Source organism: Chinchilla lanigera, unplaced genomic scaffold, assembly GCF_000276665.1.
Source record: "Chinchilla lanigera isolate Chin_1 unplaced genomic scaffold, ChiLan1.0 scaffold00034, whole genome shotgun sequence".
NCBI classification, from domain to species: Eukaryota; Metazoa; Chordata; class Mammalia; order Rodentia; family Chinchillidae; genus Chinchilla; species Chinchilla lanigera.
This window is the reverse complement of record NW_004955435.1, coordinates 15,901,610-15,913,807: the sequence shown is the minus strand read 5'-3', so window position 1 is coordinate 15,913,807 and position 12,198 is coordinate 15,901,610. Positions and strand designations below refer to the sequence as shown.

The 12,198-nt window shown below is 41.2% G+C and overlaps 1 protein-coding gene across 3 annotated transcripts in view; it reads right to left on the bottom strand.

Annotated features, from left to right (window-relative positions):
- Nucleotides 1-3,321: 3,321 nt before the first annotated feature.
- Nucleotides 3,322-12,198, bottom strand: part of Cttnbp2nl (CTTNBP2 N-terminal like) — a 52,431-nt gene continuing 43,554 nt past the window's right edge. For all 3 annotated transcript variants that reach the window (XM_005388956.2, XM_005388955.2, XM_005388957.2), the window contains 3 exons: nucleotides 9,742-9,972; nucleotides 7,375-7,482; nucleotides 3,322-6,131 (listed from right to left, as the gene is read on the bottom strand). In XM_005388956.2, the coding sequence (XP_005389013.1) occupies nucleotides 4,653-6,131; nucleotides 7,375-7,482; nucleotides 9,742-9,972 (1,818 nt within the window). In that variant the 3' untranslated portion in view covers nucleotides 3,322-4,652. The remainder of the gene's footprint in view (nucleotides 6,132-7,374; nucleotides 7,483-9,741; nucleotides 9,973-12,198) is intronic.

The following is a 12,198-nucleotide window of genomic DNA, read 5'->3' as shown; positions in this document are numbered from 1 at the left end:
TCCTTGACCACCTCTTTAGTATACTGGGAATAAGACACCTCCCCGCATGCTTGTGAGGATGAGTAACAGTATGCATGTGAAACCACTGGCATGGTGCCTGGTACCCAGGTAAGCACCCTTGACTCTGAATGTCACAGACATTCTGGCAAACCAGTTTCAGGTGCTTCAAGATATCTTCTCAGGTCAAACAAACGAAGTCTCTGAAACACTTCCAAAATGTGACCTGGTGGCGGCGGCACATGCCTATAATCCTAGCACTCTGGGAGGCTGAGACAGGAGGATGCAAGTTTGAGCCTAGCTTGGGCAATTTAGCAAGATGCTGTCTCAAAATAAAAAATAGAGAGGGCTGGGGATGTAGAAGTTCACTGTGAAGGCCCAAGGTACGATCCCCGGTACTGACCCCCGCCCCCCGTCACTTCTGTGGGATAAATGCTCACTGCCCACTTCTGACTCATCACGAAAAACCATTTTTTCTCTGTGATGCTGTGGATGGAGGGCTTTGCACATGCTAGGTAAGCACGCATGACCTGCACCAACCTCACACATGATATTTTTGTTTTCTGAGACGGTCAGGCGAACCTGAGCTCTCAATTCTGCTTTAGTCTCCCAGGTGCTGGGATTATAGGTATGTGCCACGTACCCAGCGCTTTAGTCTCCCAGGTGCTGGGATTATAGGTATGTGCCACGTACCCAGCGCACAGTCAGCATTTTAAGACATTTGAAATTCTGTGTCGAAGGTGCTGCACTCTATAATTCTCTCAATCTCTCTCTTCCTCCCTCCCTCCCTTCCTCTCCCCTTCTCTTATTCAGAAGATAGCACTGAAGTTGTCATGGGAAACAGGATATAGCTAGTGTTTGTTGAAATCATTAACTGGCTTAAATGCTAGAAATGTAAGATATGTAAACAGCCATACTGTTTCAACATCTTTTGTACATCAAAGGGTTTCAACTGCTTTTAAGTAGCTACAACTTATAAACAACACAGCAGCAATGCACTGGCCTAAAAAACAGGGGATACAGTTATCTGTGAAATGAGGGAGCAGGACAAGATCAGGCATTCTTAAAACTGGAATACGTGAGTCATAGATAGCTTCAGGTCTTTAGTTTCTGTGAGGCCATCAACTCAATTTTGCATACAGGCGTATTTTTCTGGGAATAGAGTCAATAGCTTTTCTAAGATTTTCAGAAGGTTCAGAATTCCTATGACCGTTAATTATGATATATCAACTTGGCTGGATTAAGGAATGCCCAGGGGATTAGGAAAACATACTTCCGGGCTCATCATCTTGGGGTCTGTATGAGGTTTCTGACCCTTTGCTCTCTAGGACTGTCCAGGGCCCTACTCTGCTTCCCAGCCACCATGCATTGAAGCTTTTTTGCTCTGGCACAGCCTTCTGCTACGATGTTTCTGCCCTGGAACCAGGAGACCATGAACTGAATTACTTGAAACCACGAACCAAATTAAATTTGTCCTTAAATTGCTGGCCTTGGGTATTATATCTCAGAGATGGGAAAGCTAATACCATTTCTGTGTTGTTCTTAAAAATGACAAACCAGACTATATTATTGTGAATATGGTTCCAAATAAAACCAAGGTCCCAGTTCCTTATGGGATCTAACCTGGATGAGTGTGTTGACTTCATTTGTTTTCTCAAAGCCACGGAGAAGTCATCCCTCTACATCACTCACTCTTTCCCCTCCAAAGTACGCCCAAATTATGCAGAACTCTTCATCTTGTACAAATAAGACTATTTTTCCTCAGACAGTATAATTTAACTTGTTTTAATGTAATCTGCTATAAAAATGAAGATTTCAGCATGGTACATTTGGCTTTACAAATGTTAATGACTAGTTAATGCTTCTGTTATATGTTACACATCCTTAAAATCTGTTGACCAGTCACATAGCTTTTTCAACATGGGTTAATACCAAAATGGTGAACTGTGGAACTTTTAGCACACACACACACACACAATTTATAGCAAACTTAAATACTAATCTATAATACCTTACTAAATTATTGGATCCACTGAAGGATTGTGCTTATTTACCTCAGAAGATAGACAACTAGCAAAAATACATATTTCTTTTGCATATCCCACCCCCATATTACACTGTAAAAGAAATACATTATTCAGTGCACTTCCTAAGAAATAAAACTTCCTTATAGTATCTCTCTCTATATGTATCCCGAAACAAAGGAAGAGCACAAAGCAACTTTTAAGATTACCATTTAAAGCAAGAGAGGTAATAACACTCTAGCACTGTAGCCACCCTCCTGTTAGAAGGTTCAGAAATTTTATCAACACTGTTCATTTTGGCTATGCAATGGGAATAAAGTTGAATACATAACTGCTTTGGACAGTTTAAGATACCTCCTATATCATTTTGCTAAATCAAATGGTATATGGTATATCACTTTGGGCATCAGTAGCATTTAAATTCTTGCCTTTAATCAAACTATAGGTTACAGTCCTTAGTATAGTCTCCTGTGATTTATATTATCAATTTTCTATTACTTGCCTTACCCTCATCAACTCATATTGGATTAAGAGGAAACAAGATTACAGCAAGTCAGGAGCCGCCGAATAGACAGACAACAGTTTGGGGAATGTGCATGTGAAGACAGCAAGGCCTCTCTATCCCTCTGGATAAAAAAATGATATAACCATCATCATCTGAGCTGGGTTATGAGAGCCCTGGTTGGAAGAGTGGGATAGTCATATTCCATGGTCACAGCTGGAAAGTCTGAAGGTTTCTGTCTATATAAACTTACAATGATTGACATAGAAGTTTCTAGAATGAAAGAAGTTGGAACTTGGCAGCTTGCAAAATAAATCCAGCTGAAAAGTTTAACTAGCAGTGTTTAAAATTTATTTTGAATTAGTTTTTTTTTTTTCCCTTTTTGTCTTTTTAAGACAAGGTTTTACTATGCAGTTCAGGCTGGCCTTGAGCTCACTTTGTAGTCCAGACTGGCCTCGAACCCACAGTGATCCTCCTGCCTCAGCCTCCTGAGTGCTGGGATTACAGGTGTGAGCCACTACACACAGCCTCTGAATTAGCTCTTGATATTTAAAAAATGAGATTGTTTCTCATGAAAATTTGGATATAATAAAAACCTGAAGAGCTGGCAGACTGGTCTAGCATTCTTGTACAGCAGGAAGCAGCTAGAGCAGAACAGTGTAGCTCTTTCAAGAGAGACTGGATGCTTCAGATTGCTATAGCTCCTCTGAGGGAGTGATCTGTTTCACTCTGATCTGACCATGTGAGTTTTGAGCCTGTGGGGTTAATTAGGCTGTGCCTTTTTTTTTTTTTTTTTTTGGGTACTGGGAATTGAACTCAGGACCTTGCGCTAGCCAGGCAAGGGCTTGTGCCGCTGAGCTTTATCCTCAGCCCTAGCTGCGCCTTTTTAAGATGTTGAAGACTTGGGCTTCCTTTGGAATTTTCCCACTTTGCAATGGACAAGAGTCCTTCTTTGACTGATTGGGTCCCAGCCACGTCTAGTTGCTTTGGAAGGTAATCTTAATGTGCAATTCTACTTGTCCTTTATGCTATATTGCAAACTCCAAAGATATAATCACACTAATAGTTTCTGTGTTTAAGTATATGTTAAACACATAAAGGGATATGTTTCTATACAGATATATGTATATTGCCATTTAGGCAAAAGTTAATTTGGTTCCACGGATACCGACAAGTGCTGGCAGCTTGGAGAATAAATGTAACAATCCAATAAAACTTGTATTATTCTGATTTATAATATTACAAAGAGAGTCAATTTTAAGTTATTGCTTTTTGATTACCGATTTCATTCTGTTGCAAAACTTATACAGAATGAGCAACCACTTCCTATTCAAGTAAAAGCAATCAGAAGTTCCTTTCACAACAGCAGATGCGTGAAGACATTTCTGAATGGAGATGTGATTTCATTCTGCAGGAAACCGGGAAAGACTTAATTTTTTAAAAGTACAAGAAAATCAGCACCTCAACTGCTTAGTGCTCAGGAGGGTTTTTCAAGGGCTCTATAAAGCTCAGCTTTATGGAGCATTCGGACCCACCATAAGAAGGATTCCCGTTCTACTTATGTAGCCTTGTCTCAGAACACAAAGCATGTATTAAAAACAGTACAAGAGGATTAAAAGCAGTGCTGGTTTTTAACATTCAGAGATGACACAGGAAAATCTCATTTTCTGTGATTATATGATCCACTTTGTGTTTCTGCTGCAGAATCACATTCACATGGCAGTCTTATTTCAGGCACTTTGAAAACATCTTCATCTGGAATAAAAATCTGCATGAAATACTCCTGCACTATTCAAAATGAATGTTGAGTAATTCTAGTCCCAAAACAGACATCAGAGCACCACCTGGTACTCAATGGGTTTTCTTCGTCAGGAGACAGTGACTGCTGAGCTTGAGATGTCTTTGAGGTGTCGTTCTAGATTCAGTACAAAGACGTAAGCCATAAAAATCCAGACTACTCAGTTTCTACTTAAAAAAAGAAATACAAAAAGGTAAAATACACTAAATGTATTATACAGATGGCTGCAGCTACCATCAAAATAAATAACATAATCTGACTCAACGGTCTCATTCTGAGCTCTCGGACGAAATCGCATGGAATGTCAAGTGTGGAGACTCACCCATAGGAACTAGCTGCTGGTAGGCAGAAGTATCTCAACGTCCTTGCCATTGGCTACCACAGCACTGGAAGAGCAGCTGCCGGCAAGGTCTTCTGCGGTGCTCAGAGAGGATGCTGGGGAATGGGTTTTGGTCAGTGGAGCGGTAGCAGACGCAGAAGGGGTGAGGCCAGGTTTTTTTGGTGGGATAGGTGGAGGGTTTCCTCTCTCAGCTCTTGGGATGGTAGGGGATTTGATTCCTGGAGACAGGGGGCTCAGAGGACTGGACACTTTCCCTGGAGTAGGTAAATGGCTGGTGTCGCCTCTTGGGTTGGCAGTGTTGGCCAGATTTCGATAGTCTGTGCCAAAGGGAGAGCTGTTGGGAGAGACAGGCTTGATTGCCCCTTGGCTAGTGAATCTGGAAAGCACCTGAGTGACTGTGTTTCGGGCCATCTGCTTGGCGGTGGAGTTGTCTAGGAGAGTGGGGGACAGATCCCTGGACGGAGGGCTCTGTAGACCACTGGCTTGCTGGTCCTGATCTGCTTGAGACTGAAATTTGTGCCGAGCTGCATGGAACCGCTGGTTGATCCCTACCTGGTAGGAGGACTGGTAGCCGGGACTGCTAGCTGAGGAGCCCAGTAAGCGCTTAGTTAGCACTGGTGAAGAGCAAGGAGAGGATGTTAGAGAAGAGGAGGCCGTGCTGCTGGGAGACGGTGAGCTCCCACTGGAAGGGAGGTGACCAGGCATCGGGACTGGAGTCTCAGTTCCCACAGGATACCCCCCGTTCTCCACCGGTTTCTCGTGAGCCGCAGCCACAGACTTCTCTTGTGGAGGCACCTGATTTTCCGCACTGCTGCCTGCACTCAGCTCCCTGGTAGTTTGTATCTCTGGATCACAATGGCCATTGGTTTTTGCATAGGAGTAAGTAGGAGTGGTGGGACCAGGCATCCCAGTGTTTGCCACCCTGGCTATGTTGCTCCCATGGATTCTTTCTGCCGGAACACTCTCTGTTTGGCAAAATACAGACACTAGCACGGGAGGCTCAGTGGCTGTGCCTCTCGACATGGTTACTGGTTTCTTCAGCTGGTCATCGGTGCTACTGTGCTGGTGGGAAGCCTCTAGGTCCTTCACTACTTTCTTCAAACTTTCCATCTCTTCTTTCAGGGTTTTTGTCCGGTTCTCTTCGCGGTTCAGTTTTGCTCTCAGCTGCTCCCTTTCGATGTCAAACTCAGACAGCTGCTTTTCTACCTGGGCCTCAGTCTGCAGGCCTCGCTTTCTCTCGGCTGCCAACTCTTCCTCCAGCTTACTCACTCGGCTTTTCTCCTTCTCCAGTTTCAGGCTCAGCTCCCCGGCCTTCTGCCCTTCCTCGGCTGCCTTACTGCCGGCTTTCTTGCACTCAAGCACCAGCATAGACGAGAGCTGCTTGTGGCGGGAGCGCTCCTCTTCCAGCTGACTCGAGAGCTTCTTCTGCTCCTTTTCAAATTTCTTCACTTGGGACTTTTCAAATTCCAACTACAAAAAAATACCACCACACACCTTGATTAGATTAATAAAACAAAGACATACACTGAAGAATTATGATCAAGTAGAATGTCCTGACCAGCTGTTCTCTAGTACAAGGGATTATTACATATGCCATGGGGCTTAGATTAATATTTGTTTTCTTTTATGGCAGTGCTGGGGATTGAACCCAGGGCCTTGCACATGCTAGCAAGTTTTCCATCATTGAGCTACAACCCAGCTCAGTATTTCTGAATAATTAGAACTTAACAGGAAAATTGCACACACTGTGACTTCATCTTTCTTGGTGACTTAGGAGGCACTTCTAGTTCTTAGTGGTCTCAGGGGTGCTGGTGGGAGTGTGACGCATCACTGTTTTGGGTATGTGGAGAGCACCCAGAACCAATCAAAGCAAGTAACAGAAAACCGTAAAAGTCAGATTTTGTGGTGAATGCTTTCAAAACAAACCTTAGATTTCAGCAATAATCCTCTCTGCTCTTAAAAATGAACCAATATAAATAGCCACACTTGAATTATACTCTTTACACAAATGTAGTCTGTTTTGTCTTCCCACCCCTATTTACTACACGTAGACACTCAGTGAGAGAAAAGGGTTGAAGGAACATTTTCAGGCGGTGTTTTTCATAGTGTGAGACCCATTAATGGATGGAGAAACCAATTTAGAAAGCCATGACCAGAGCTCGTGTGTGTGTGTGTGTGTGTGTGTGTGTGTGTCTGTGCGCGTGTGTGTGCCGCGCACACACAGAGACAGAGACAGAGAGCGGAATGAGAGTCAGTGTGTACTACAGGCAATAAGGGTTATAACTCATTTTCTGAGATGAGATTTGGGTTTCAGGCACGTGTGTATGCGTGTGCATCCTACTGGGTTGTGACATGCAATGCATTTCTTACTGGGGGTCCTAAATGAAAAAAAGTGCAAGTTATAGCTCTAAATTAGTGTGCTCCAAACTGTGTACTACAGAATGATAATGCCATAATGAGGGATCCACGTTCAGGGAAACATAGATGTGCTAGACATGTAATATTCTGTCTTGTTCCTGAAGACACATAATGTTATTCTGCATACTAAAGGTTGTAAAAAATTTAAACTCAGAAACTTTCCATTTGACATTGTTTAATCCAGTAGTTCCTAGGCTTCTTGACTACAAACCCATCCAATTTACACCCTGCAGGATAACCCCTGAGAAATGCAATTCTAGACAAATGCTGCTGTGATTCCCTCCAGCTTCATTACCTGTTGAGTCAGCCTCTCCCTTTCCTTCTCCAGCATATAGGTGACATCATCTCCTTCAGCTGTGTCCTGGGCATGCCTCTGCCTTTCTTCCTCAAGGTCTAGTATCACCTTTAAAGAATTTTAAAAACTCATATCCAAGTGTCAAGGAATCATACTTCTAATACCAAGTGCCTAACTAAACACAGTTCCAGAGATTAAATAAATAAAACCCAGCCAGAGCAAACAAGGAGCACACTGTCAGCGCATATACGCATTTAAGCTATGCACTAGAAATCAAGACCTTTACTTTGCTTGAAGCAGGTACAGACTTACGGTATGTGAACAGAGAGGAGAGTAACTGCTTAGAGGCTGAGAAGGTTTCACAGAATTGGCAGAATATCTGGGAAACTGTAGGCTATATGGTGTGATCAGAGGTCAGGCGTAGGTGACAGAGCAAAACAGGCTCACAGAAAGCTAAACACTAAGGTTCTCTCAATGCTCAGAGTAACATCCTAACTACGCCTTGCTTCATTAAGATTACACTTTTTTTAAAGTTACTTAAGTGGACAGAAGACTCCTGACTTTGTCTTACCGTGTAAACAGCCCAATTATTAGGGTCATGAGCGGAGATTTTCCCCATGACTGTACAGTTAACTTTCCTACCCCTCTTCCACTTATCCTGGTGCCAAAGGATGAAGCCTTATTTTAAGGAGAATACCAATGTTTAAAGGGACACTTCCCACATAATCCTGCTACAAGAGCACAGTATTCTGAATGGCAATACATTACTCAGCAGCATCTGCTCATGCTTTCGATGCGTGGCCCAGACCTCCAGGGAAACAGCACTGTTATCCCAATAGGAATTTCTCATGGTTTTTCCACATAAAAATTTTATGAATAAAGAGAAAATATTATGGGATATGAAACTCTCCCTCAAAAATAAAAGTAACATTCTGATGTACTTCCTTCTGATTTTAAGAAAAATGTTAAAAATTTAAATTGAATAGAAAGGCTTTTGGCTAATGGTAGTAAGTCATCTCCTCTCTCTAAAGAGCCCTCAAAAATTACAGAAATGGAATGAAAAGAGAGACTTTAGCACACAAAAAAATTTTAACAATACTTCAAAGGAAAGAGGTTGGAGGAGTAGTGACTACTTTAATATAGGAAAGGGTCATTTTGTCCTTGCAGGGCCCTAAAGAATGGCACGTGGAGGGGGCAGGTGCTTCAGAGCAGAGGTTCAAACTTTTTTTTTTTTTTTTAAGTCTTTAGGCAATTCCGCTATGGAAAAAATACATCTATAAAAATGCACAAACCTTTGACATTTTGTATACTTTCTCTGGATTGTGGAACGTTTGAGGCCTAAGCATCGCTAAGGGCCTTCGCTTTAGATCAGTAATGGCAAACTTTTTAGTTTTCAATGACACAAACAGCCCACTGTAGCACACGTGCCATACGTTCACCTCCCCTGATTTACGACTGTGAATGGGAAGAGAAAAATCACAGACAACACTGAGCTCTGAGGCAATTTATCGGATGGGCTTTAAGCACATGGTTCTACTGCAGATAATCTTAAAAGTAAACTAAAGTCTACCAAATTTTGCAGCTGTTAATCTAAATTTTTTTAACTAAAATGCTTCCTGCAAAACACACTGATACTTTCCTCATTGGTATAAATCTAAACTAATAGTTTTTTTTAAAAAAATGAAGATCCCAACCAAATATCTTTTACAGAACAAATGTGGGCAATAAATGACAAGCTGGAAAATAAAGTCACAAGCACCAGAATTCCAGTAAGATGAGACGGAGGAAAGCACCCTAACTTAAGAGCTGTGAGAATAGAAATCCATCTTAGTGGGGTAGAAGAGCTTTACAGGTAAACAACTATAGGGATGGCTTCTCTTCAAGAGCAATAAAATACAATGAAACTCAAACTAGGAAAAAATGAAAACAATCTATTGGTCTGTGTGTGTATAGTCAGGTAAATTCTCTTTCTCTTTGGGATATAGCTTTTCCTAAAAACTATTCATCTTTCTATTTATCACTTAAGTAAGCAAATAAGGAACCCTCTGTTCAGTACAGGTTGGTTAAATTCCAGTTTTTTGCCAAAATATGGATGATCAGAGCTAAAAAGTAGCAAGTGTTCTGGAGTGATATATATCAAGAAGGAATTTTATCTTAATGTGTCTGGCACATTCTCTAAATTTAACATTGGAATATCTGTATTTCCTTTTGTATTTCCTGGCTCCGAGGTGGGCTGAGGAGCTTTTTGTTACCTATGAGCCTCTCTAGTCGAATTACTGTGAACACTGGCAGCTGACAAGCAGGTGTCAGGCATCAGTCAGTGTTCACCCGGATGGAGGCAGCTCACACAGATGGGGCGGAACCTACCTTTCGGTGCCTGCTCTCGGCAGCAGCCAGCTGGGACAGCATGCGCTCCTGCATGTTCTTACACTGCTTCATCACCACCTTAAGAATAGACAGTGGATTTGTGCAGACCGGCTGCTTTTCACCATCATTCTTCTCTTTCAGTGTTTCAAAGTCTCTCTGCAGAGCCATTAAAGGATCACTAATGTTATATTTTCCATAGCGTTCTTCAATGAAAGTATCTCTGTGTTGGGCCTGGGAAAGAAAAAAAAATAAGTATTTTGCTTTTCAACACTACTGAGGAGTGGCATTTGCTCTCTGGTAGAGGAAGTAGTGTTAGTGTAAATGTGATCTGCTGACTACAAACCGGGTCGAGTCATTCCGATACAGAAACAACATCAGAAAGGTAGCACGATACAATATTACTAAGTACAAATACTTACATGGAACTATGCATTAGACGTTGTTTTAAGCATTTACAATCATATTAACTTAGTTTTTATAACCCTGTAAGTACAGCTAATCATCTCCACTTTGTAGATGACAAAACACAGAAGTTAAGTAACCTTGTTCTGTTACTTATCTAGTAAGCTGTCAGCATCAGGACTTAAACCCAGGCAGCCTGGCTCGAAAGTCTGTGTTCCTAACTACCATGATTACTGTCTTTGCTTATGTCTTTCTCTATTACCAGCAGGTATGTCTTACCTTTTTCTTTCTGTTATATCTGCATTTATGAAATGTTAAGCATGACAATTTTATGAGGTTATATACTTAGCGAGGTACCAGCAGATATATAAAGAATGCTAGAAATAAGTATTACAACCTAGGACTCCTTGTGACTTGTGGATACAGAACTTCATCTGGCTGCTGCAAAGTAAACAGGGTGGGGGCACTCATGGCCAGTGGGCCAGACAAGATTCCTGCTGCCCGCTGCCAAATTCTACTCCCTCTGTGAGTCTCTGTTCAGCTGCTATCTTGCAGCCTCCTTTCTGCCTCCAGGGCTTGGTGAGCTCTGCGAGTGAGAGAGGGTGAGAGGGGATACAGCCTGCTGTTTGGACTCTGGTTCAGGGGTTTGAGCCTCCACGCTAAGTCAAGGGTCCGAGGATCAGGAGGAAAGAGATTCTCAGACTTTCCTCCTTTCTTATCTTCGCTCAGAAGAGCTTGAAATACTCACTACTTCATGTGAACACTACATAGCATATGTGGGTTAAGTGAATGACATTAATGATTATTACACAGACACTGAAAAGCTTCTTGAGATATTTTATAACACAAAAAATAAGGCACTGACATAGGGTTGAGAAATTCCTCAAAAATCACAGCAAAGTACTTAGCTTTCAAGCTAAATCTAGTTATGAAAACTACTGTCATTTATCCATTTTTAAGACCAATTTCACCAGTCATGTTTTGTTAGAGCTGACACCCACAAATAGGAGTCTACTAAAAGCTGAGTGTGGAAAAGGTAGGGGGGATCAAAAATTCAGTGGCTCTATTTTAATTTACAACAACTCTCAAGAAAAAAAATTAAACATGGAGCTTCTTTAACACAGGATCATGTTTTAGTCTAAGGAATCTGATGCCTGCTTTGGTAACTTGCTAACTTTATAACCTAGAGATCATTTAAGTCTTCTGTATAGATTTGTTCAAAGTAGAGTTAGAATCTCTGAGCTTTACTTCTGGCTTCACCACAATTATGTAAGTTACAACATTATTGCCGTATTTGGATGATGTCTGTATAGCAAAAACATAAACAAGCTCTGTGTGTGTGTATGTGTGTACGCGCATGCACTCGCGCGCGCACGCGTGTGTGTGTGTGTGTGTGTGTGTGTGTGTGTTAGGGATCAAACCCAGGGCCTTTTATATGCTAGGCAAACATTCAATCACTGAGCTACATCTGTAGTACCTGTTTTTTCTTTAAGTTACTAATAAACCACCTTTCCAACCTTATTATGAGAGGGGGGAGAGAGAGAGAGAGGAGGAATGAGAATGAGAATTAAAGCGGGAAGAAGACAAAAAGAATCCCAAAAATAGAATTCTATTTTTTTCAGGTCTAAATTACAAAGGAAATTATCATTAAAATTTCAGAATAGTCTCTAGTCCATTTAGGACAAAGGAAAAAAGAATCAATTCCTCGCCCTTTTAAAAAAATTATCAACTTTATATCATTGTGAAAGCAAAATTAAAAAGCTAGTTACATTTTCAAAAGCCATAGTGTCAAGCAATGTATTCCTTTCATCGAGAACATCTGTTCCTTTAAATTCAGGTATTAAAGACATGAGATTGATAACCTAACATTTGATGATAATATCTATCTGTGGCTATTAATACCTTTTTTTATTTTAAGAAATAAAAGAAGGAAAACATATTAACAGACATCCACTTATAAAATAGCATAAGAACAATACAAACAAAACAGAGTTACAGACAAAGTTGTAGGAAATTAACAATGGTTGTTGAATTACTTATTGATATTTTCAAAGT